Source organism: Pseudorasbora parva, chromosome 1, assembly GCF_024679245.1.
Source record: "Pseudorasbora parva isolate DD20220531a chromosome 1, ASM2467924v1, whole genome shotgun sequence".
Classification (NCBI taxonomy): Eukaryota; Metazoa; Chordata; class Actinopteri; order Cypriniformes; family Gobionidae; genus Pseudorasbora; species Pseudorasbora parva.
Window position 1 is genome coordinate 65,266,940 of NC_090172.1, and position 26,642 is coordinate 65,293,581.

The following is a 26,642-nucleotide window of genomic DNA, read 5'->3' on the forward strand; positions in this document are numbered from 1 at the left end:
CATCCACAGGACTCACACCCTTTAAGTGCCTACTCAGATACCAGCCCCCACTTTTTCCATGGTCAGGAGAACCCTCTGATCTTCCAGCCGTGGATCATTGGCTTCAACGGAGTGAGGCTGTCTGGAACGAGGCTCACGTTCACCTCCAGAGGGCAGTACGGCGACAGAAGGAACAAGCTGACCGCCGCTGTCGCTCGCATCCAGATTACCATCAGGGTCAATGGGTTTGGTTATCAACCCGGGACCTTTGTCTCCGATTACCCTGTAAGAAGCTCAGTCCCAGGTACGTGGGTCCATTCAGAATCAGTAGACAAATAACCCCAGTTTCTTATCGTTTAGCATTACCCCAGGAATGCCATATCTCACCCACTTTCCATGTCTCTTTGCTCAAGCCCGCAGGTGGTCCGAGAGGAGAGGAGAACCTAGACGAGGCCAGTGACCAGAGACCTCTTCCCTTAATCGTGGAAGGCAAGGAGGCTTACCAAGTACACAAACTCATGGATTCCAGACGCCGGGGCAGATCTCTACAATATCTTGTCGACTGGGAGGGGTATGGCCTGGAAGAATGGTCCTGGGTCAATGCAGATGACATATTGGACCCATCTCTCATCAATGAGTTCCATAGGAACCACCCGGAAAGACCTGCCCCTCGCCCTCGTGGAAGACCCCGGCGTCATCTGCCTCCTCGCTTCAGGAGCCGCTCGCAGGGAGGGGGCTCTGTCACAAATTAGGCCTCTGTGGCTCCCTCCGATCGCCACCAGAGGGCTCCCTCACCAGAGTACTAATGTTGCTGGACTACATTTCCCATCATCCCTCACCCGAGCTAATCACACACACACACACCTGTTTCCCATTACCCAGACTATTTAAGCCTCTGCACTCAAACACTCATTTTGAAGTCTTGTTTTGCCCTGGCTAAGACTACTGAGCGTATTTATCAAGCTTCTCAAAGTGCTATTTTAGTCTTAAGTGCTGAGAATTCATGAAATGTACTCCTACTTTCAAACTTAAGTATAAAAGCAAGTTATCAAATTTCTTAAAGCTAAGAATCACTCTTACTCTCCCAGTTATTTAAGACAGCTCGAGAGGTCTCTCAAGTGGTTAGGAGTTCCCAGTAGGGGCTTGAGATGGCACTGAGGAGACAGAGATGTGCGCAAATCTTTCAATAGAGCGAGAATGTGTTTGAAATGTTTGACGGCAAGCAAACGGTATCGTTTTGACAGAGCAGGCAACATCTTTTTCAGTGCTGGTTAATGTTGGGTTTTATTTAAAAAAATAAATTAAAAAAATATTTAAAAAAAACATGTTCGAGTAATTCAGCAAGCAGTAGCGATCGCTTCTTCCTCCTGCCATGTCGGTTTTCTTTTGGAATCCATGGTGGCCTATAATATATTAAAATAAATCTAGGCTATATATAGGCAGGTCATTTAACAGCACACCAGTTTAAAAAATGTAATTAAATGGATGAAAACATGTTTATCTTTCATTTAAAATGTGTATATTATAATGTTTTCTCTTGAAAACTCTTTGTCAAATGTGTATTGGATGTAAACTTGGCCATTCAATGTGAATTTATCTGAGAATATTCGTAAATAAGGACATCTATTCAGTGATTGGTTCATGCCTATGACATCATCCCAAATCCCGTTTGTGGCACAGCAAAGTGTCGTAAATCAACTCTAAGACTGACACTTAAGATTTAGTCCTACACTTCACTTAAAGTATGATTGGGAGAAGCTTGATAACTAACTTTTAAGCGCAGCTTTGAGCCAAGAATTTTTTTACTCTTAAGTCAATTCTTAGCAGTGTTCTTGTGAGTAATTCTAAGATGTTTGATAAATACGGGCCCTGATCATCCTTCATAACGCAGTCAATTTTTATATCACGTATCGTCTGTAAACTTGTGCATCTCCAAGGCAACAACTGACTCGTTTGTATTACATTGCAAAGAGCTCTGTTATCGCAGCGAGGTAGTTGATAATCCAGCCCACAGAGTGCTGAGACATGCCTATACTGATCAGTCTCTGAACTAGTATGCTATGGTCAACTGTGTCAAATGCCTTGGACAAATCAATACACAGAAACACACAGTGTTTCGTTTCATCAAGCACTTTGACTATATCATTATTACTTTTATAGTTTGTCTGCATTTTTTGGACTGTTCAAATAGCATAAACTTTCTTATTGCATTTTTTGAAACCCCTAGAATTATTTAATTAATCTTATTCATTATATCAGTCTTTTGTTTTGAATTCTCTGTATTGTTGCGGCCACAAGCCGGCCGTAATAGGCAAGGCAAGTTTATTTATATAGCACATTTCATACACAATGGCAATTCAAAGTGCTTTACATAGAAAGGAATTAAAATAGGGATAAAACATGCATTAGAAAAATAATACAATGTAAAGTGAATTAAAAATAATAGAATGATAATAACCAAAGAAAAGAACAAAGGTAAACTAAAACAGTTATAAAAAGAATTTTAAAAAAGATGCATAGATAAGGTGCAATCAGTCGGACGTACAGTGCTCAGAGCTCATTCAGTAAATGCTCAGCTAAACAGATGTGTTTTGAGTCTGGATTTGAATGTGGCTACTGTTGGAGCACATCTGATCTGTTCAGGAAGCCGGTTCCAACTACGGCTGGCATAATAGCTAAAGGCAGACTCTCCTTGCTTTGAGTGAACTCTTGGTATTTCTAACTGACTTGATCCTGCTGATCTGAGTGATCTGTTGGGTTTGTATTTAATCAGCATATCTGCGATGTATTGAGGTCCTAGCTCATTGAGTGATTTATAAACAAGTAATAGTACTTTAAAGTCGATCCTAAATGTAACTGGAAGCCAGTGTAAAGACCTGAGGACTGGTGTGATATGGTCATATTTTCTGGTTCTGCTCAGAATCCTGGCAGCAGCATTCTGTATGAGCTGCAGCTGTCTAATGGTCTTTTTGGGAAGGCCGGTGAGAAGGCCATTACCATAGTCCACCCTACTGGTGATGAAAGCATGAACCAGTTTCTCTAAGTCTTGCCTGGAAACAAAACATCTAATTCTTGCAATATTTTCCAGATGATAGAATGCTGATTTAGTTATTGGTTTAATAATAGCTTTGTAATAGCACTTCATTGCTGTTCATATTGGTTAAATGTTACAGAACAATAATGAAATAAATGGGGTATGATGACTTGTAATGGTGACTTTCATACGGACTACATTTCCCTTGCACCCACATTCCAGGACTGATTGCCACATACCTGTTCCTCATCACACAGACTATGTATACCTAGGTTGCTCAGTCACTCATTGTGAAGTCTTGTTAGCCCCGGACTGCATTTCTTGAGTGTTATTTCACTGTGTTACCATTGCCTGTGTTCTGACTCTGCTTTGTTCCTCATTTATGATCCTGCACTGCCTTCCGCTTGTTCACTGTTTGCTTGGATACTTGACTCTGATTGTTTGCCTGCCCTGACCTTCTGCCTGTTATGACCACTCTCGCTGCCTAGCCTCTGACACTGCTATTCTCCCTGGTGATTCGACCCAAACTTGTATATGTTACTTTGCTCACTTCATATCACAGTCCTGCAAGGGTGACAGAAAATGTACACATGACGAAGACACATTAAAGGAAGCATTTAAATATGTCTATGAATACACTTTTAAAAAATCTGAATCAGTCTACCCAAAGATTCACACCACTAATCTATTCCAGAGATTTCCAACATTTATTCCAAAAATATTGCAGAAACTGAAATCCTAAACTTCAACCAAACATACAAACAATCAAATATAAATTTGACATTTTTGTTACATTTAATTGACAGTTCACTGTAAAATCATTTCATTTTTGCCATTTTAAGAATAACCATATTTCATTATGAGACAGAAATAATATTATTCTTACGAGCTGCTGCTCACAGTATCGCATTCAACCAGTTATTACTACAGATAAGATTAGTGAAAAACATCAAGACATAAACACACCAGATATACAAAGAGATTCCTTAAACACACACACATATTGTTTATTGTTTTAAACGTCTAAAGAACAGTACTCATTAGTGTTAGAAAACTTTAATAAGGTCCCATTATGTCACAATATTTAACATAGCAATAAACTTCAATTAGACTTAAAACACAATTAGTAGATTCACTCAGAAATTACTAAATAAAAAATCAAACAGGTGAAAATAAGACAAATAATGAGGAATGAAAACAGTGAATGTGAGTAAACACACAAACATTCACATGTTTTCACTCATAATTTGTGCAGATGAAGTTGAGTTTGTGAGTTTCAGGAAGGCTGACCCAGCGCTGATCTCCTCCAGACTGAACTGCTCCTTTTCTCTTCTCGAGGCGGCAGTTTTCCGGTGTCGTTCCGTTCCCTGGAGCCCAGTTCTGATAGTACATGTTCTCTCCGCTCAGCCAGAGCCACATGTTCATGATGCAGTAGTTGTGTAAACCCAACCACACCTCCGCAGTAGACGCCCCTTTAACCACATTCATCAGACGACGCTGCATCTCGTCTGAATGAACCGAGACCAGATCCACATGATTCTGTCTGCAGTATCTCAGAGCTTCAGGCCACGTCAGGTTCTCTTTGATCAGAATCAGATTATCTGGACACAAAACAAACCACAAGCAAAAACTAGAGAGAGACTGATCAAAAACAACATGAAGAACAAACACTGTGGAGGAATCTGTCATGTCAGACATGTAGCGTGAACTTTAAGATATCTGGAGGTGATGGATGGATTGTGTGTGTTTGAGAGGATCTGCTCACCTTCATGACACACAAAAGATAATTGAATGAAGCAAGGGACATCATTCCATTGTCCCAGAACCGTCGGGTTAATCGCTGCACAGTTTTCATTACCTCCAACATTATTAGGTTCACCAGACTTCCAGTTTCTGAATGAGGAGTTCCTCTGATCTGACCACTGCCATGAGTCTCTAAACAGACCAATCCAGACAGCATTAGATATGTGACTATCATTGATGAACTTCTGAATCTGTTGACTCTCATTCTGGTTCCTCACACTGACCAGATCAATGTGATTCTGTCTGCAGTAACTCTGAGCGACTCTCCAATTCGTCATCTGATTGACAAAGACGAGTCCTGTGCTCACTTTAAGAAAAAAGACACAGAAACAGATTCATGAGTCAGTTTTTTCATTATTCTTGAACTGATTTATGGTTTGGATGTGAATAATAGCAGCGTCGGAGCATCAGAAACATGTCATTCAAAGACTTTCTACAGCTGGTGATTTAAATAGTCAGAATATATAATTGATGATTTTGCTGATACAACATTAAGAAACTCTTGTGAATTTTTGATAATTTTATTGCATCTTTATATTCCTCCATTATGTTTTGTTACATGTGTAACAGAGTTTAAATAATGTTTAAAGGTCCTCGTGAGTCCTGACCGTCCTGACAGAAAACAGACTGACTGAATGACACTTTAAGAAGAACATCTCAAATGGAGATTGCTAAAATGCAGCTTACTAGTTATTGGTGTTTTTAGATCATCCGCGCACGAGAGAGAGAGCTTGCGTGCATATGGTTGCCAGATTGCACGTATAGGTAAAACACTGGATAGTATTTGTGTTCTTTTCACAGAAAAGCTCTAAGTGGGGGATTTAAATTACTGAAATCTGGCAACTGCAATCACAGACACTCGAACGCTCAGCATATATTTGACATAATTCTATATGGCCGGGTCCTCAGTCACACTATGTGGGCCGTCCGAATCCTTGCTCAGAAGATCAGGGAGTCCAAGGTCAAAACTCCCCCACTTTGTCATCAACGCTCCAGTCTGTAGAGACACCATTTTCTGGTTCTCTGGTAGGACAGTCCTCTGTTCCACAACCTGCCATCTCTGACCATGGGAACTGCAGTCAAGGTGAGAAGAACTCAGTTGCAATGCAAACAGTAAAACAACAACGCCTGGTAGGCTGTCCCATGGATCACGTGGACGTAGATGTACTAGGACCGTTTCCACAGACCCCTCGGGGTAATCGTTTTGTGGTGTTCGCCATGGACTACTTTACAAAATGGCCTGAGGTCTATACTGTTACCAACCAGGAGGCGGAGACAGTGTCAGAGGTCTGTTTGGAAGGTATGTTTGCTTGCTTTGGGGTTCCAACTGAAGTACATGCTGATCAGGGGAGGAACTTTGAGTCACATGTTTTCCGAGTTCTGCTGACAGTTGGGCATCCGAAAGATAAGGACAACTCCCCTACATCCCCAGATTGATGGGTAAGTAGAGAGGTACAATCGAACATTGGCCACCCAGCTGGCCCTGAGTGTGAGTCAGGATCAAAAGCACTGGGATCTTCAGTTACCAATGCTCTTGCTTGCAAGTCGGAGTGCAGTGCAGGAGACCACAGGATGTACTCCAGCTCTCCTCATGCTGGGCAGAGAACTGCGAACCCCATCCTCCCTGTTGATGGGTCAACCTCCAGATGCACAGAAAGCCCCGGCCGGTTTGGAGTATGCCCATCAGCTACAGGACCGGCTGCAGTCAGCCCATGAGTTTGCTCGTCGTCAGGCTTTGCAGGCGAGTGTACGCCAAAAACAGGCATATGACCATCGTTGTACGGGATGCAATTTTAATGCTGGAGAGCTGGTATGGGTCTATAGTCCTAAAAGGCAGAAGGGGCTGATGGATTTCACCCTTCCTCGAGGACAAGGAAACCTGAGGAGGGGGCAGTGTGGTGCTGACACTGATTATTCTCCATTATGATTATGTTACTTCATTCACCTGCTGTTGGGGGGAGAAAATAATACTACAACCCATTGGTTGTCTGAATAGCGCCCTCCTGTCTAGGAGATTTCTGAATATTCTAGCCTCCTTTCTGCTTTTCTGGGAAAGTGCACACAGTCACAATACCTTTGGGATGCGATTACTGATATTTTGAGCCGTTTATACCATCCAAGCGATTTACATTCTGATGTGCTGCGATATTCATATATGGAGTGTGTATCATATTGGATGATCGTGCACAGCTTATAATGTACAGTCTGATATCTTAATTTCCTTATTTGGATTGTGCATCTGATGGAGATGTATATGTATATATATATATATATATATATATATATATATATATATATATATATGTATATGTATATATTTACAGTGCCCTCCACAATTATTGGCACCCTTGTTTAAGATGTGGTCGTGGACTTCTAAAAATTCTCCCTTTTTTTAAAACAACATAGAACCGAAATGCAAAAAAAGAGAAAAATTCAACTTTTCATTTAAGTACATTACTTTGGTGGTAAACAAAAATCACACATTTAGGAAAAAAAAAAACTTGAAATCATGTGTTCCACTATTATTGGCACCCCTAACAATTCCTCTGAAATATTAAATTTATTGTTTTTTCTAAATATATTTTTCTGTAGTTGCTAAAGTTGGTTAGGGTATCTAAGAAATTTTAATTAGTAATTCATGAGTTCCTGCTTCCCTGGGGTATGGATATGATGTGACACAGAGACCTAATTCTCTTACCCATTTGTCAACATGGCAAAGACAAGAAAACACACCATTCAAGAAGGCAGATGTGTGTCGACCTTCATAAGTCAGGCAATGGCTACAAGAAAACAGCCACTCGCCTTAACTTCCCCGTATCTATAGTCAGAGGAATCATTAAGAAGTTTAAAACAACTAAACAGTGACAAACAAGGCTGGAAGAGGTCCCAAGTTTATCTTGCCACAAATCATAGTGAGGAAGATGGTAAGAGAAGTAAAAAAATGTCCTAAGCTCACTGTCACAGAATTGCATCAAAGAGTGGAATCATGGGGTCACAAAGTCTCCAAAACAACCATCAGACGCTCTCTACATGCCAACAAGCTGTTCGGGAGGCATGTAAGGAAAAAGCCTTTTCTCACTAACACTCACAAGCGTAAACGTCTGGAGTTTGATAAGCGGTACTGGGACTTCAACTGGGATTGTGTGCTTTGGTCAGATGAGACTAAGATTGAGCTTTTTGGCAACAGACACTCTAAGTGTGTCTGGCTTAAAACAAAAGATTAGTGTGTCGAAAAGCACCTCATGCCCACCGTGAAGTATGGTGGAGGATCTGTGATGCTGTGGGCCTGTTTCTCTTCCAAAGGCCCTGGGAACCTTGTTAGGTTGCATGGTGTTATGAATGCTTTGAACTACCAGGACATTTTAAATAAAAACCTGATGGTCTCTGCCAGAAAGCTGAAGATAAGGATCACAAGGATAATGATCCAAAACATGTGGCAAAATCTACACAAAAATGGTTCAGCAGTCACAAACTCAAGGTCCTCCCATGGCCATCTCAGTCCCCAGACCTCAACCCAATCGAAAACCTGTGGGGCGAGCTAAAGAAGAGAGTGCATAAGAGACGACCCAGGACACTATGATCTAGAAAGATTGTGCAAAGAAGAATAGTCAAAGATCCCTCTCTCTGTGTTCTCCAATCTTGTGAAATGTTATAGGAGAAGATTAAGTGATCTCTTGTTGGCAAAAGGGTGTGGAACAAAGTATTAACATCAGGGGTGCCAATAATTGTGTGACACATTAATTTTTGTTTAGTTTTTTTTTTTCATTCAAAGTCTGTGATTTTTTTTTTACCACCAAAGTAATGTACTTAAACGAAAGGTAGGATTTTTCTCTTTTTTTGCATTTTGGTTCTATGTTGTTTAAAAAAAAAGATAATTTTTAGAAGTCCGTGACGACATCTTAAACAGGGGTGCCAATAATTGTGGAGGGCACTGTATACTCTAAAGTTATTCACTATATATTTTTTGTATTTCGTGTGTTGCAAACTAATGCTTATACTGCCTATAAATAATCTGCTGCATATTTCTTTAACAATACATCACCTAAACCTACCAACCTGTCTCCTCATCCTGTTATAAAACTGTGCTCTTACCGGCACCCATGCAGAGAGGTTCACTCATTTAATTACGACTCAGATCCTGACAGTCAAAGTCTCTATAATAATGTATGTCTTATTCAGAATTTTGTCCCCTAAATGTTCACGATAACTTTGAGATAATGTATATTGAGCAGTTTCGCAATGGTTCGCAAGGTGATGTTGATGCAGTCATCTAACCAGCCTTTTGGCCTTGTTTTTCCCAGAATTATCCAGGCCAATAAATAAGCTTTGAGTGACCATTCACCTGATTCTCTGCTTGAGTTTATATGATCAAGATCAACACAGTCACAAATGTTTCTCTGAAGCAATGGATTCAGAAACAAAGATCTGAATGAAAGAAACATCAAACAGATGAAGGTGTAACTGCAGCTTAATGTGATCATGACTTTTTTGTAGTCTAATACATACAAATTAATAGTGTTGGAATAGTATTAATAATGTAAGTGAGTTTGTCTTGTTTCTCGTCTGATTGATTTTTATGTTGTAATGGACACTGTGTCTGTGTGCGTTCACTTAAAGTTTAAGAATGAAGTCTTCACTGGTTTGTGTTGCGATCCTGAAACTGAATGAATCTTGCAATATCACACAGCCATTAGATCACTCTAGACATTTAGATGTTTATCACACACTCACATCTAAAATGTTTCATTTGTTTCAAACATCTACTTAAAAAACGATCATTTCTGAGAATTACAATCTAAAACAAAACACACTGTCATATTTGTGTAATAGGGGTAACAAGTGAACACAATAAAAGACTTTGACAAGACGAGAACTGACCTTTGTTCCCTTTCGTTCAGTCACTCCGACGTAACGTCAGTGACTGACGAATGGGGGTTTCGCTTAGAAGCCTGTCATCTCCGAGACTAGAAAGCGCCCAATGGCAGTGCCAATGCCATGGGCATGCGAGATTTGCATGCGTAACTCCGCCTACCCACGTGGGTATATAAGGAAGTAGCTGGCATCATCGCATTATGTTTTAATGCTTCGGAGCCAAGGGTTACATACCTTTCACTCCTATAAGCCTTCTGAGTTAAGTCAGTTCTTCGAGACGATCAGGATCTTCCAGTCGGTGTTGGTGTTCGGCGCGTTCCAGCGGTCACATACTTCCTGCCTGCTGGTCATACGATTGGTTTCCAGTTGGTGTGTGGTCCCCTGGGCGCTTCGGCATCAACTGCGAGGTTAATCCTCTCACAAAAGAGCTCACACGTGGCACGTCCTTTTCAGGATGTCTCGCCCGTGTGCTTCTGGGTGTGGCCGGTCTTTACACTCCACTGATGGGCACTCGCACTGTCTGGCATGCTTGGGCTTCCAGCATGCTCAGGCGGCGCTTGTGGATGAGTCATGTTCTCACTGCGGGAACATGGCCATCTCCGTGTTGCGGTCGAGACTCAATGATCTCCGTGCGGCCGCCGGAGTGAGAGTCCCCTCCGTCACCCCCCGATCTGACGTGTCCGCGGCCTCGGTCTCATCCGGTCCGCGGGGTGTCTCTTCGGCTGGTGGCCAGGGTGACCTGAGGGTGATGGTGTGGAATACAGCTCCGACGCTCATGCCTCGGCCCACACCCCCCTCTGTTGCACCGGTACCCGCGAGCGTTGTGATGGAGCCCGCGGCCTCGGTCTCGGCCGGTCCGCGGGTTTCGTTCGGCGCTCCAGAGGAGGACGAGATGTCGGTAACCGCATCACAAGGTGGGCTGGAGTCCTCCGAGGATGAGGATTCGGCTGTGCTGCCGCCTCCGGGCGCGCCAGCATTGTCCGAGTCGGACCCGGAGTTGACAGCCATGCTTGCCCGGGCGGCCGCGGCGCTCGGTCTGGAGTGGAACCCTCCACCCCGGCCGGAGCGTTCGCGGCTAGACGATTGGTTTTTGGGTGCGCCACGACAGGACAGCCGTCCTGCCGTGCCCGCAATTCCTTTCTTCCCGGAAGTGCATGAAGAGGTTGCGCACTCGTGGAGGGCCCCCGTGTCTTCTCGCGAGCGTTTGGCAACCTCTTCCGCCTTCTCCGCCCTCGATGGGGCGGCGGCTAGAGGGTACACTGGGGTCCCCCCGGTGGAGCGTTCTGTGGCGATGCAACTGTGTCCCCAGAGCGCCTCCTCCTGGCATGGCGATCCTAAGCACCCCTCCAAGGCCTGTAGATTCACATCTTCCATGGTGTCGAAGACCTACAGAGCTGCGGGGCAGGCCGCCGCTTCTTTGCATGCCATGACAACCCTCCAGGCCTACCAGGCCAAGTTGCTGTGCGACATGCACGAGGGTGGAGCCGACCCAGGGCTCAGAGATGAGCTGCATGCCGCGACCGACCTCGCTCTCCGAGCGACGAAGGTTACCGCACGCTCCCTGGGCCGGGTGATGTCCACATGTGTGGTCCAGGAGAGACACTTATGGCTCAACCTGGCCGATATGCGGGACGCCGAGCGGACTCGTTTCCTCGACGCCCCCATATCCCAGGCTGGGCTATTCGGCGGTGCGGTCGAGAGCTTCGCCCAACAGTTCTCGGCCGCCCAGAAGCAGACTGAGGCTATAAAGCACATACTGCCCCGGCGGCCCGCTGCTGCACCCCAAGCGCCGCCAGCACAGTCGCCTCAGCTGCCTCGCCGCCGAGGGCGGCCTCCTGCGGTCCCCCCCGCTCCCGCGCGGCCACAGCAGCAGTCTTCACCCGCGCCGCGCCGCTAAACACCAGGCCAAGCTGCGCTCCTGACGTGGACAGCTCAGAGATGGGCAGTTCTTTCCAGGAGACGGCAGCAGGGCCGCTCCTTCCCCCGGTGGAGGGCCGGGGGAGAATCTTTCGTTCCGCTGCCGCCCCCCGGGGTGGCAGCACCCTAATGTGGTTAAAGAAAGAACTGACAAACCCATCTCTGAGAATCCAGAGACCGGTGACGGCAGTGTGCGCCGCCCCCGGGCCACGCCGCTCTCGTCCCTCTTTGTCGCCAGCCCCCTCTCATAGCAGACCCCAGTGGAACGCGAGTCCTTCCCTGGTCTCCTCTGTCAGGAGGTAACGCTGCCTCGCTGCCCCACCGAGGGTACGCCGGTGCTCCGCATGACCCCGTTGGTACACTCCCTGGGAGCGTGGCTACAGCTGCCGGGACTGTCCCGCTGGGTCGCACGGACCATCCGGCTCGGCTACGCGATTCAGTTCGCGCGAGCTCCTCCCCGCTTCTGGGGTGTCCGGTACACCATGGTGGGGTCCAATGCCCCAGTCATGCGTGCGGAGATCGCAACCCTACTGGCGAAGGGTGCGGTCGAGCTCGTCCCTCCAGCCGAGATGAAGTCCGGCTTCTACAGCCCTTACTTCATTGTACCGAAGAAATCCGGTGGGTTACGACCGATCCTGGACCTTCGCGTCCTGAACCGATCCCTTTACAGGCTTCCGTTCAGGATGTTGACTGCGAAACGCCTTTTCGAATGCGTTCGTCCATGCGATTGGTTTGCAGCGATCGACCTGAAGGACGCGTACTTCCATGTGTCCATCCTTCCGCGACACAGACCGTTCCTACGGTTTGCGTTCGAAGGGCGGGCATATCAGTATGCTGTACTACCATTCGGGCTAGCTCTGTCCCCTCGCGTCTTCACGAAGATTGTCGAGGCAGCCCTTGCGCCACTCAGGCAACAAGGGGTTCGCATCCTGAACTATCTCGACGACTGGCTCATACTGGGCCACTCTCGGGACCGGGTGTGCGAACACAGAGACCTGGTTCTCCACCACTTAGCTCGTTTGGGCCTTCGGGTCAACTGGGAGAAGAGCAAACTCTGCCCCGTGCAGAGGATCTCTTTTCTCGGTATGGAGATCGACTCGGTCGCCATGTGCGCGCAGCTTACCGGCTTGCGCGCGCAGTCGCTGCTGACTTGCCTCAGGCAGATAGAGAGCAAGAGTGCGGTTCCACTGAAACTGTTTCAGAGGCTCCTGGGGCATATGGCATCTGCAGCCGCGGTAACGCCGCTCGGATTGCTTCATATGAGACCGCTTCAGCACTGGCTTCGCGATCGAGTCCCGAGATGGGCATGGCGGTCTGGCACGCTCCGGGTCCCAGTGACTCAGGCCTGCAGACAGACACTCACCCAGTGGTCGAACCTCAGTTTTCTACGGGCAGGAGTGCCCTTAGAACGAGTTTCCCGGCATGTTGTTGTGTCAACAGATGCGTCCACCACGGGTTGGGGTGCCATGTGCAATGGACATGCAGCCGCCGGCTCTTGGTCAGAGAGCCAGAGCCGCCTGCATATCAATTGCCTCGAGTTGCTGGTGTGACGCCCCAACTGATGGTTCTTCACAGTTTAAGTGTGCAATATATTCCCTGTATGTGAAAATGCATTTACGGAAAAAATAGTACTTCCATGCCGCTAGAGGGCGCTATGTGAGTGCGGTGGATCGCTATAAAGTCTGCTGCGTGGCACATCAAAACACAGCAAGACCGGTGCTGATCACACGCACAACTGTTGTCTGTCTTTCTTTCACCTTTGCACAGGTTAGTCAAGTGTTTTAATGTTCCAATTGAACTTGATGTTGAAAGTATGTTAGTCCATATTAACAGGTGGAAATTGAGTATATTTGGTAGTTTAACAACCATTAACATTATCCCGCAATTGAATGCTATGTATGTGTGTTTTGTGACACGTGTTGACGGTGAATGTTTGAATATGTTTCTTATGAGTCAATACTACTTTGAGATGCTGGTGAAACTTCTATAAAGTGAAGAAACGTTGTGTTTGAACATGTTGTGAGTTAATTTAATTGTGAAAACAATATAGTGATGTAGCATTGAATAAGATGTTTAAAGATGTAAATGAGTGATACAATGATTGATTAATTAATGAACAGATTTTCATGAATGCATTATGTAAAAACAAGGAGACTGAACCAATGAAGATTTGAATATAGAAGGGGGTTTATTGAGACATGTTTTTGAACAATTGTATTTGTACTACTGTGAATATTTTTGAGAAAATATAAAACACAGCAAGACCGGAGCTGATCACACGCACAACTGTTGTCTGTCTTTCTTTCACCTTTGCACAGCTTCTGGGCGCTGAACATTTTAACTGATAGCAGGTGCAGAGGTTCTGTACCCGCTACAGTTCTTGGGGGCTCGTCCGGGATCAGCGCCACCTGCTGGAGAGATGGAGCTGATCCAAAAGAATCCAAAGACCAGTTTACAGTGAATGGGATCCGTGCGGTTGTTTGACTGTTTTGATGGTGATTTCAGAGGTCAGTATGATGGCAAACGAGAGGAGAAGTCTGGTGAGGGAAATCAGGAAAGCTCTCTGCGAACTGTCTGCTGATGAACTCTTATTTATCGCTAAAAACATCGAACAAAGCCATGAGGGTGAGAAATTGCAAGTAGAACTGGGGGATGAAGAGGGATGTTTTGAGTTTGTAAATGGGTTTTTGTGTAGTAAGAACCTGTTGTGTAGAGAGGATGAGGGAATGGCTGTGTTACTTGATCTGAGAGACAAAATTTCACAGATTACTCAATCCCAATATGCAGCAGTACACGAAGACAAAGCACATGTCACAAATACAGCTCAAACTCAGGCTCATTATGATCACATAACACCTGACACAAACACAATGATTAGTCACACTGGTTCAGACACTACAGACACTGAATATCAGAAGATGCTGAAGATGTATGACGAGCTAGGCCGGAAAATTCAAGCTACAAGGCCGTATGCTGCACCACCACAGCCCAGCTCTCTCCCACATTCTTCTCAAACGTATCATACCCTGCATAATACTGATGATCATATGTTTAGAAGAGACCTTCCATACCTCTCACGGAGAGAGTTTAAAGTTCATGGAGGTCAGATTGGTGACTCTGAAATTAGCTTTAATAGCTTATGTTGACAGATTGAAGAGGGCGGACATGAGCATTTCAGTGAGAGTGAAATTATTAGAGGAGTTTTGAAAATCACTAAGTCTGGTAATTTTAAGGAAATGTTAATGGAGAAAGAGGATTTGACCGTGCAAGAGTTGAAAGGACTGCTACAGTTTCATTTGGGTGATAAGAGTAGCACAGAGCTGTTCCAGAGTCTGATGTGTGCACGTCAAGGAGAAAATGAGAATCCACAGCAGTTTCTGTATCGTGTCATTGGTCTAAAACAGAAAATCCAGTTTGCGTCGAAACAAAGCACAGTTGATATCAGATACGATGCGAAGACCATTCAAGAAGTGTTTCTTCACACAGTTTGTCAGGGTCTGGGGCCAAAGTATAATGAGATTCGTCGTGAGTTTAAGCAACTTATCGCTGCAGGTGATGTAACTGACGACGTGCTTCTCAGACAGCTTGTAAAAGTTACAAGTGAAGAGGAAGAAAGACAACGTCGGCTACAGTCACTGGCACGTAGTAAAATTACTCATGCTCGTAGTGCTCAGATTGAAAGGGATCCAGAAATTAAAGCTGCGGCTACAAATGATCAGACTGATAGAGAGATTCGCAAACTGATAACTCAAGTAGAGACGCTGACAAATGTTGTTAATTCCTTACAACAAATTAAAATGACAGAACGGCAGTGTCAGTGTATATCAAAAGTTCCTGAGAAAAGAAGACGAGGTTGTTTCAACTGTACTGAACGAGGGAAAGAAGAGACCTGCAATCATTGTTTCGTGTGTGGTGAAGAGGGCCATAGAGCTTTTGACTGCCTGAAAAGACAAAACAGGTCAATGCTGAACATCAGATCAAAGAGCACCCCACAGACTGCAGTTTTCAAGCCAGGGTCACACAGCCGTAATTTTACAGTTAATGCTGGGTTGTGGAATCACACAGGTTGTACATCAAGGAAACCAAGTGGACGACAAACACAGAACTCTGAGGAGAAGGTTGTTCAGTTTGTTGGAAAGAAGTGCCTACTGGAAGGGGAAATTGGAGGCCATAAAGTGAGCATGCTTCTCGACACCGGGGCACAGGTGAGCATCATTGATCAGAGCTGGAGAGAAAAATACTTACCAACATGTGATGTTCGGCCCTTATGTGAAATAGTGGGACCCAATGCTGGTCTGGAGGTGTTTGCCATCAATGGTGATGCAATTCCATTCAGTGGATGGGTCGAAGCAGCCGTAAGCTTATCTGGACTGGATGGGAGTCGCTATTCTGTTCAGGTTCCATTTCTGGTGAGTCAGATGAAGTTGGAGAGGCCACTTTTAGGATTTAATGTAATTTCAGAGTTGGTTACAGAACCAGGGGATAGCACAAGCATTCTTACCACTCTGCATTCACTGATGAGTAGTACTGGAAACACTTCAGATGAGTTTGTTGAGGTGTCTGTTGGATTCATCCGTGCAGATAAAGTATCTGCAGACACTGCTCGAGTGAGGGTAGGACCACAGAGCTACACTATTCGGCCTGGTCAAGTGGCTAATGTGAAATGTAGAGTACCTGCTAACTTCAATGGTACAGATTCCACAGTGCTGTTTGAACCAAGTGATGAGGTGTCACCTATGGGAAGGCTTGACTTTGGAGAAGGATTGATGGAGATTCAGAAAGCAGGTCAGTCCTATATAAGAGTTACAGTTGGAAATCATACAAAGCACAATGTGACCATTCCAAAAAGAGCCATACTGGGAGAAATAGCAGCTATTGCGAAGATCATTCAAACTGACCAAGTTGAAACAGGCAGTTCAAACAGTTCAAAGGGAGTGACTTCATTGCAATCAGGGCAATGGGATGACAGTGGTATGCTGTGGAATCCTCCTGTAGATCTGAGTCATCTGAAATCAAGTCATCAAGCAGTCGTGAAACAACTTCTTTACGAAGAGTCTGCTGTATTTGCACGTGATGAGAACGACATTGGGAGCATCCCCAGTCTTCAGATGACGCTGAATTTGAAAGATGACATCCCTGTTCAGAAAGCTTACACTTCAATACCCAAGCCACTCTTGAAAGAAGTGAAGGAGTATGTGCAGGATTTGCTAGCTAAGGGTTGGATAGTGAAATCAAAATCACCTTATGCTGCACCAGTAGTGTGTGTTAGAAAAAAGGATGGTGCACTACGATTGTGTATCGATTACCGACAGCTTAACAAGAAAACTGTAGCTGATCGCCATCCTTTGCCAAGAATTCAAGACCTCATGAACACCTTGGGTGGGTACCGTTGGTTCTCCATACTGGACCAAGGAAAGGCCTACCACCAGGGGTTCATGGCTGAAGGATCAAGACACATGACTGCGTTTGTGACGCCTTGGGGATTATTTGAATGGTTACGGATACCATTTGGACTTTCCAATGCCCCAGCCGCATTCCAGCGAAGCATGGAAGAGATGTTAGATTCCATCCGTGATGAGTGTTGTCTACCTTACTTGGATGATGTACTGTGTTTTGCCAAAACTTTTGAAGAGCATGTAGAGAAATTGCGAGTTGTGTTCAGAGCTCTGCGACAGCATGGAGTAAAGCTACGTCCAGCTAAGTGTGAATTGTTTAAGCAGGAGGTCCGGTACTTGGGTCGTCTTGTGTCTGAAGATGGAGTAAGAGTAGATCCAAAAGATCTGGAAGCTGTGAGAGTACTCTGTGACAAAACACCACAAAACGTTGGAGAAGTCCGCCGTCTTGTAGGATTCCTAAGCTACTATCGAAGCTATATTCAAGATTTCGCTAGGCTGGCAAAACCAATTTATGAGCTGCTTCAGTGCAGTGCGTCAGAAAGTCCATTAGCAGTGAATCGGAAGAAGGAAAGGAAGAGAAGTTCACAGTTGCCATCCCGACATCTGGTAATGTGGGAAGACAAGCATCAGCAAAGTTTAGACACGCTCATTGACATGCTGACGAATCCGCCTATCCTTGCATATCCTGATTTTGATGCTCCATTTGTACTACATACAGATGCATCAGAAAAAGGATTGGGAGCAGTACTGTATCAGAGACAAGAAGGAAAGTTACGAGTTATCGCATATGGATCGAGAACCTTGTCACCTGCTGAGAAGAACTACAGACTTCATTCAGGCAAGCTGGAGTTTCTTGCATTAAAATGGGCTGTGTGTGAGAAGTTTTGTGATTATCTCTATTATGCCCCGAGTTTCACCATTTACACCGACAATAATCCGCTCACTTATGTGATGAGTTCTGCAAAGTTAAATGCAGCTGGTTATCGTTGGGTGGGAGAGCTTGCAGATTTTAGATTTGAGATTAAATATCGTCCTGGCAAAAGTAACAATGATGCAGACCTGTTGTCACGTTGTCCTTTGGATATGACCCAGTACATTAGTGAGTGCACGGAGACTGTGCCACAGGAGGTTATTCAAGCAACCTGGGAAGGAAACATGATGTCTAAGCAAGGAGATGTAGCTTGGGTCGCAGCTTTGAATTTGCAGGCACCAGATATAGATGTGATTTATAACCAACCTCCGCTGTCCATCAGTCCTGATGAAGTGAGTAGAGCTCAACAAGAGGATCCGGTGATTGGACCAGTCATGAGACTGAAGGAAGTCAGTAAAATAGTGACAGCTGATGTTCGATACACTGCAACCAGAGATATGAAAAAGTTGTTGAGAGAATGGCACAAGTTAGAACTTGAAAATAACATCCTGTACAGGAGGACAACTCAAAGACGACAACTGGTATTGCCCATAAAGTATCGGCAAATGGTTCTTCAGCAGCTACATAACCACATGAGTCATGTTGGAACAGAGAAGGTGTTACAGCTAGCCAGAGAGAGATTCTATTGGACAGGTATGAAAAGGAGTGTGGAAGAGTATGTAACTCGCCAGTGTCCATGCATTACACAGAAACAACCAGTAATCCATATGCGTGCACCAATGGGAGGAATCACGTCAAATGCACCCCTTGAATTAGTTTGCATTGATTACCTGCATCTAGAGACCAGTCGTGGAGGGTTTGAATATATCCTGATGGTAATTGACCACTTCACCAGATTTGCTCAAGCTTATCCTACCAGGAACAAGTCTGGGAAGACTGCGGCAGAGAAGATATTCAATGATTTCATACCTCGCTTTGGGTTTCCTGCAAGGTTGCATCACGATCAAGGCCGTGAATTTGAGAATTCCTTGTTCCGCACGTTGCAGAAACTGTCTGGAGTTCCTCACTCAAGAACTACACCATACCATCCTCAAGGTAATCCTGTAGAGAGATTGAATAGAACTTTGCTCCAGATGTTGCGAACATTAACAGATAAAGATAAACAGAGTTGGAAAGAGCATCTGCAGAAAGTAATCCATTCATACAACTGTACAAAGCATGAATCTACAGGGTACTCACCATTCTACCTCATGTATGGTCGACACCCACGACTTCCCATTGATTTGTTGTTCAGACTGGTACAGGAAGATGAATTCTCCACACCACATGGGTATGCTGAACGCTGGGCTGATCGAATGACTGAAGCTTATAGGATTGCAGCACAAAGTAGTAAGCAGAGGAGTCTTCGAAACAAAGAGTACTATGACCAAAAAGCTAGTTGTGTTATTCTAACACCTGGAGATCGTGTTCTGGTAAGGAATTTGAGTCAAAGGGGAGGACCCGGAAAGTTGCGTTCGTATTGGGAACCCATCATCTATGTTGTTAAGGAGAAAATAGGTGATAACCTTGTGTACAGAGTTCATCCTGAGAATAATGAGAACAAGATCAGATGCTTGTAAACGACTTGCCAACACTTGAAAACTTGGATCCAAAGAGACAGGAAGCACATAGAAAAGAAAGTGTTGAGACCAAAGGACAGAAAAAGGGAAGTAGGATACAAAGTGAAGAGGTAGAAGAAGCAGAGACTAGTTCAGAGGAAGATGAAGTCTATTATTGGAGGAGAGTCAGTAATCCAAGGTACTTCAGATGTGGAAGAAAAGAATTGGAAAGAGGGTTGAATCAAGGAGGATTGGATGAATCATGTATAGTTGAGAGAGGTAGTCCATCAGTTACTTGTACACAAGAGATGGCAGATCAGTTGCCAGCAGAACCAGAGTACGTACCCGATGATTCTTACATGTTGATTGATGAATACTTACCTGTTGAAGATCCTGAGCTGGAACAACACCTGGAACCAGAATGTGAAAGTTTTCAAGAGGAACAGGTTACTGAGGAGAGAGGAGTGCAGCAACAAGACTCAGTCAGAAGGTCCCGTCGAGAAAGAAGGCCTGCTCAGAGACTGACTTACCCATACCTTGGGCAACCTACATTCCAAAAACTGCCTACACTACACACAGTAATAGTAAATTCATCTGTCACTACCACTGATACACCCAACTACACCCAGATGGTTAGGCCATAACAGTAATGCATATTAAGTAATGCCGATCACGGTTATGATTCTAACTTAAGTGATGTTTGAAAAAAAAAAAAAAAGAGATTCACCTTTGGTGGTGGGGAGAGTGTGACGCCCCAACTGATGGTTCTTCACAGTTTAAGTGTGCAATATATTCCCTGTATGTGAAAATGCATTGACGGAAAAAATAGTACTTCCATGCCGCTAGAGGGCGCTATGTGAGTGCGGTGGATCGCTATAAAGTCTGCTGCGTGGCACATCAAAACACAGCAAGACCGGAGCTGATCACACGCACAACTGTTGTCTGTCTTTCTTTCACCTTTGCACAGGTTAGTCAAGTGTTTTAATGTTCCAATTGAACTTGATGTTGAAAGTATGTTAGTCCATATTAACAGGTGGAAATTGAGTATATTTGGTAGTTTAACAACCATTAACATTATCCCGCAATTGAATGCTATGTATGTGTGTTTTGTGACACGTGTTGACGGTGAATGTTTGAATATGTTTCTTATGAGTCAATACTACTTTGAGATGCTGGTGAAACTTCTATAAAGTGAAGAAACGTTGTGTTTGAACATGTTGTGAGTTAATTTAATTGTGAAAACAATATAGTGATGTAGCATTGAATAAGATGTTTAAAGATGTAAATGAGTGATACAATGATTGATTAATTAATGAACAGATTTTCATGAATGCATTATGTAAAAACAAGGAGACTGAACCAATGAAGATTTGAATATAGAAGGGGGTTTATTGAGACATGTTTTTGAACAATTGTATTTGTACTACTGTGAATATTTTTGAGAAAATATAAAACACAGCAAGACCGGAGCTGATCACACGCACAACTGTTGTCTGTCTTTCTTTCACCTTTGCACAGCTTCTGGGCGCTGAACATTTTAACTGATAGCAGGTGCAGAGGTTCTGTACCCGCTACACTGGCAGTACGGTTCGCCCTGCACCGCTTCCGAGCGTTGCTGAAGGGTCAACACGTACTAGTCAGATCGGACAACACGGCCGTAGTAGCGTACATCAACCACCAGGGTGGTCTACGCTCCCGCCGCATGTCTCAACTCGCCCGCCATCTCGTTTTATGGAGTCCCTGAGGTCCCTTCGTGCTGTCCATATCCCGGGGATCCTGAACCGTGCAGCCGACGAGCTCTCACGGGTTCAGCCAATCCCTGGGGAGTGGAGACTCCATCCCCAGTCGGTCCAGCTGATTTGGGATCAGTTCGGGGACGCACAGGTAGATCTGTTTGCCTCCCACGACTCGTCCCACTGCAGCCTGTACTATTCCCTGACCGAGGGCACGCTCGGCACGGATGCACTGGCGCACAGCTGGCCGCGGGGCCTACGCAAGTATGCGTTTCCCCCAGTGAGCCTTCTTGCACGTGTTCTGTGCAAGGTCAGGGAGGACAAGGAGCAGGTCATTTTGGTCGCCCCGTACTGGCACGGCCGGACCTGGTTCCCAAAACTAGTGCTCCTTGCGACAGCCCCTCCCTGGCCAATTCCTCAGAGACAAGACCTACTCTCTCAGAGACGGGGCACCCTGTGGCACCCGCGTCCCGATCTTTGGAACCTCCACGTGTGGCTCCTGGACGGGACGCGGCATGTTTGAGTACCCTACCACCTCCGGTGGTGGCTACCATCACTTCCGCTCGGGCCGAGTCCACGAGACAGGCCTATGCGTTGAAGTGGAACCTCTTCGTCAATTGGTGCTCTTCTCGCCAAGAAGACCCCTGGAAGTGCCCGATCGGGTCTGTGCTCTCTTTCCTCCAGGAAGGGTTGGATCGAAGGCTGTCTCCATCCACCCTGAAGGTTTATGTGGCCGCTATCGCCGCCTACCATGACCTCCTGGACAGGAAAACGGTAAGTAAGCACGACCTGGTCATCAGGTTCCTGAGGGGTGCGAGGAGACAACATCCTCCTCGTGCTCCTCTCGTACCCTCTTGGGACCTCTCAGTAGTTCTAAGTGCTCTGCAGAGGGCCCCATTTGAGCCTTTGCGGTCAGTAGATGTTAAGTTCTTGTCTATGAAGACAGCGCTCCTGACCGCACTGGCCTCCATCAAGAGGGTAGGGGACCTGCAGGCATTTTCGGTTGACAAAGCGTGCCTGGAATTCGGGCCGGCCGACTCTCACGTGATCCTGACACCCTGGCCTGGATATGTGCCCAAGGTTCCCACCACTCCGTTCAGAGACCAGGTGGTGAACCTGCAAGCGCTGCCTTTGGAGGAGGCAGACCCAGCCTTGGCACTGCTCTGTCCAGTACGCGCCCTTCGCGCTTACGTAGACAGGACGCAGTGTTTCAGGACCTCAGACCAGCTCTTTGTCTGTAATGGGGGAAAGCTGAAAGGGAAGGCTCTCTCAAAGCAAAGGCTGTCTCACTGGATAGTGGACACCATTGTTTTGGCTTACCAGCAGCAGGGACGCCCATGTCCCCTTGGGGTCAGGGCCCATTCCACCCGGAGTGTGGCCTCCTCTTGGGCGTTAGCACATGGCGCTCCGCTGACAGACATCTGCAGAGCTGCAGGCTGGGCGACACCAAACACATTCGCCAGGTTTTATAAACTCCGAGTGGAGCCTGTATCCGACTATGTACTCGCCTCTACAAGTGGCCGGTAATGGATTGGCTCAGGTGTCTTCGCTTGCTCGCCATTCCACTCCACGGACTGGATACGTGCGATATTCTTCTCAGGTGAGTTCCCCGAGAGCCCTGAGCTCCTCCAGCATTGACAACGCCGACGCCAGTAAGTCTGCCCTTAGTCCAGACACTCGTGTCCGGCCAGGTGCCCCATGTGCATGGTTCCCCTCCGGCGACCCCCACATGTGTATTTCCACCGTAAGCCTCCCTGAGCGGGTGTATTCCCTTGGCAACCTTGCCACCCCCTGGGGTTAAAAATCCACCTTCGGCTGGTACCCCAGTGATCTTCCGTATGCAGCCCTCCGGGGTCATACGTGTATTCCTAAGTCCTCCCTACGGGTAGGCATCTTGGCGCATATCTCCTCCTGGAATATGCCTCCCAGTGTACCTTGCTATTCCTGCGTTAAGTAGAGGCCTTTGACCGTCCTAACTTGCATCAGGGTTCTCACGCTTGCGCAGGGCACTGGAAGACAGCCGAGTGGCGTTATTGCATTGGGACCCCCATTCGTCAGTCACTGACGTTACGTCGGAGTGACTGAACGAAAGGGAACGTCTCGGTTACGTATGTAACCCTCGTTCCCTGATGAGGGAACGGAGACGTAACGTCCCGTTGCCACATCCGCTGTACCGCTGGAACGGAGTTCAACTTGGCTCCTCAGCAGGTAAAACATAATGCGATGATGCCAGCTACTTCCTTATATACCCACGTGGGTAGGCGGAGTTACACATGCAAATCTCGCATGCCCATGGCATTGGCACTGCCATTGGGCGCTTTCTAGTCTCGGAGATGACAGGCTTCTAAGCGAAACCCCCATTCGTCAGTCACTGACGTTACGTCTCCGTTCCCTCCTCAGGGAACGAGGGTTACATACGTAACCGAGACGTTCTCAGGACAAGAGTTTTCTTCAAAAACATCAAGGCCGATCAAGTTGTTGTATGTCTATTATTATTAAGGGTGTCCCCGACTAAGGATTTACTAGGGATGTAACGATTCGTTTAACAACGATTCGATTCGTATCACGATTTGAGGTTGTTGATATGATTTAAGGACGATATTGGTTCATTTAGAACGATATGATCCGAAACGATTCATTGACTTGAAACCAATTCAGTAACTTTTTAGCCAAAAATTTAAATCAGTGTGAAAGATTTATTTCAACTTAATCGAATTGTTGTTAAAACCAATCGTTACACCCCTAGGATTTACACATTCGAATCAGAATTTTTGAACCTCTCTATGGTCGACCGATAGTCGAATCATCTATGTGTGTAAACCATAGACCGGAAAAAATAAACGGTATAAACGGGTTGGGAAGGACAGGACACTAGTCAGCAGGAGGCTAAGACTATTTTTATTTTACTTTACACACGGCACACAGCCACCACTTTTAATAAAGCGATCAAAACTATACACTACACATTCGTAAATTAACCGTTCTCTCATAACATTTAAAAGCTGCGAGTGAAACACAGAACATCACACAAACATATAAAAGAACATTTTGATAAATAAACCTAAAAGAATACCTGCCTAGAGAGGAAAAGAAGACTTTGAGTGCGTTTATATGCGCGTTCTTAAGCCGATTGTGCCTGAAGGGGGTCACACACCGGACTGAAGCTCAGCGCCGTGTCTCAGGATCTCACACCAGGCAGACGTGAACATTATATACGCGAGAGCTCAATTTTGAATCAACTTCTGACAGAAGAGCTGCACGATGAGTGTATCTTGTAGCACAGGGTGAAATCAGTACATTCATATCACCCCCATTCTAAAATCACTCCACTGGCTTCCTGTGTCGTTCAGGATCGAGTACAAGATCTCTCTCCTTACCCACCAGTGCATCCATGGTGATGCTCCCTCCTATCTTAAGGAACTCCTCACCACACAAACAGCCACTCGTAACCTCCGCTCTGTTTCGCTGTATCGCCTCAAACCTCCCACAGCCAATCTCCGTACTATGGGGGATCGGGCCTTCTGCTCTGCAGCCCCCAGTCTGTGGAATGCTCTCCCTGACCACCTGCGGACTCCACAGACTATAGATAGTTTTAAGCGTGGTCTTAAAACCCACCTTTTTAGCAGAGCTTTTAATTGACTTGCTACTTGTTTAATTTATTTTATTTTATTTTTCGGTTTTATTTATTTATTGTTGTTGATTGTTTTGTTTTTTTAAATTCTGTAGCACTTTGAGATTTTGTTTAATATAAAGTGCATTATAAATAAAATTTATTATTATTATTATTATTATTCACGATTTGAGGGAAATATACATTTAATCGCAGAGGACAGGCGTCGAATGCCGCTGTTGGTGTATATGTGTTCGAATTTTAAAGGTGCGGCGCGTCCGGTGCGAAGCTCAGTGCCCTTAAAGGGGCGATCACTCAGCGCCACGACACGTCTTTATAACACTAATATTGAGCACACCCATATTGCCAAAATGGTATGATCCTCGTTTCATAACACCCGCAAAGATTCGCCATGAGATCAGTGGTCGAATCCGGTCCTGCATATCGATGCATCGAATCTTCGACTATTAGGGGTCACCCCTAATTATTATTATTGTTGTTGTATGTATAAATTGTATGTGTTCATGAATTCATTACACATTATTTGGAATTTAAAATTTACAGCATAAATTTGGCTGATGCAAGTCGGATGCAAGTCGGTAGAAGCATTTATATTGCATAATCAATTCATTTTTGAACAGTATATGGTTACTTTTTTTAATAAATTAATTTTTGTTGTCATTGGAGCTGCACTTACTGTTGTTAGATGAACTGCAGATGAAAGTCCGGCTGGTACTACATCCTCCATCTTCCCATTGTCCATTTCTCATGAAACCACACTCGTCTGTGCCATCAGGTTGTCCAGATCCCCAGTTCAGATCGAGCGCAGGATCACCTGAAGACCACTGCCATTTATTAACACTCGTCCTCTGCAGCCCAATCCAGACAAGCAAAACACTTCCATCAGGCAAACTCTTCTTCAGCTCGTTCATGTCGGTCATGTTGTCAGCGGTGGCCAGATCTGTGTAATTCTCTCTGCAGTATCTCTGAGCTTCAGTCCAGTTCTTCTCCTCGTTTATAAAGTGATACTGACGCTGAACACATTCAGATACGGAGCAGAGAGCTGTGAAAGAGAGGGTTTGATTTAATGCTTTTCATAACAGGGTCAAACCTGATGAAACTATAAACCAGAAATATAACTACAAACACACTCACCAATGAGAAGAAGAACCAAATATAGAGTTTGCTCCATTTCTGAGGAAGAAACACATTGAAAAACTCAGAAATCAAACATTCACTGATTCATTTAGGAGTAAAATATGACCGTTTCAGTTTCTTAACAGCAGCATTAATGAAACACATAATCATTCAGACAATATGAACATCTCAAAGTCTAATTGTGTGTGAAGAATGAACATGTGAGTTGTTCTTACTTTAGAGGTTGTGTGTTTCTGTCCTGAGTCTGATGTTTCTGTCTGCAGCTTTAAACTACGTGATTATTATATCTGCTCTCATCCCTCATTCAGCGCACCACATCATTTGGTTATTTCTCTAAAAAAAAAACATGTTTCTTCCTCATCTACTTGTTAACACATCTTTTCTCTGTTGGTCATTGTTGCTGTAGTTCTTTGGAAACATGTTCATTTGAATATGAGGGAAGGATCTGTATGTAAATTATATTTCCACAGAAGCTTCACAGGAAAAATCCACCTCAACATTTGTATTTTCTATTCTTATCATTTGTTTTCATGTTCTTTCATCATTGATACTGTCAGTGACCGATAGCAGGTTTCTGCATCCCTAACACAATATTTAAGACACACTCTGTGTCTCCATTAGCACAATTTCTCTTCATGTTTGATTCTGTGTCATACGTGATAAATGCACAC

At 45.1% G+C, this 26,642-nt stretch overlaps 1 protein-coding gene across 1 annotated transcript; it reads right to left on the bottom strand.

The window, feature by feature from the left end:
- Positions 1-3,813: 3,813 nt before the first annotated feature.
- LOC137088006 (C-type mannose receptor 2-like) lies at positions 3,814-26,005 on the bottom strand. The gene is made up of 4 exons (XM_067452095.1): positions 25,969-26,005; positions 25,511-25,876; positions 4,779-5,123; positions 3,814-4,614 (listed from the first exon to the last, which is right to left on the bottom strand). Exons 1-4 carry the CDS (start codon positions 26,003-26,005, stop codon positions 4,250-4,252), a joined length of 1,113 nt encoding a protein of 370 aa, XP_067308196.1. The 3' UTR covers positions 3,814-4,249.
- Positions 26,006-26,642: the final 637 nt, after the last annotated feature.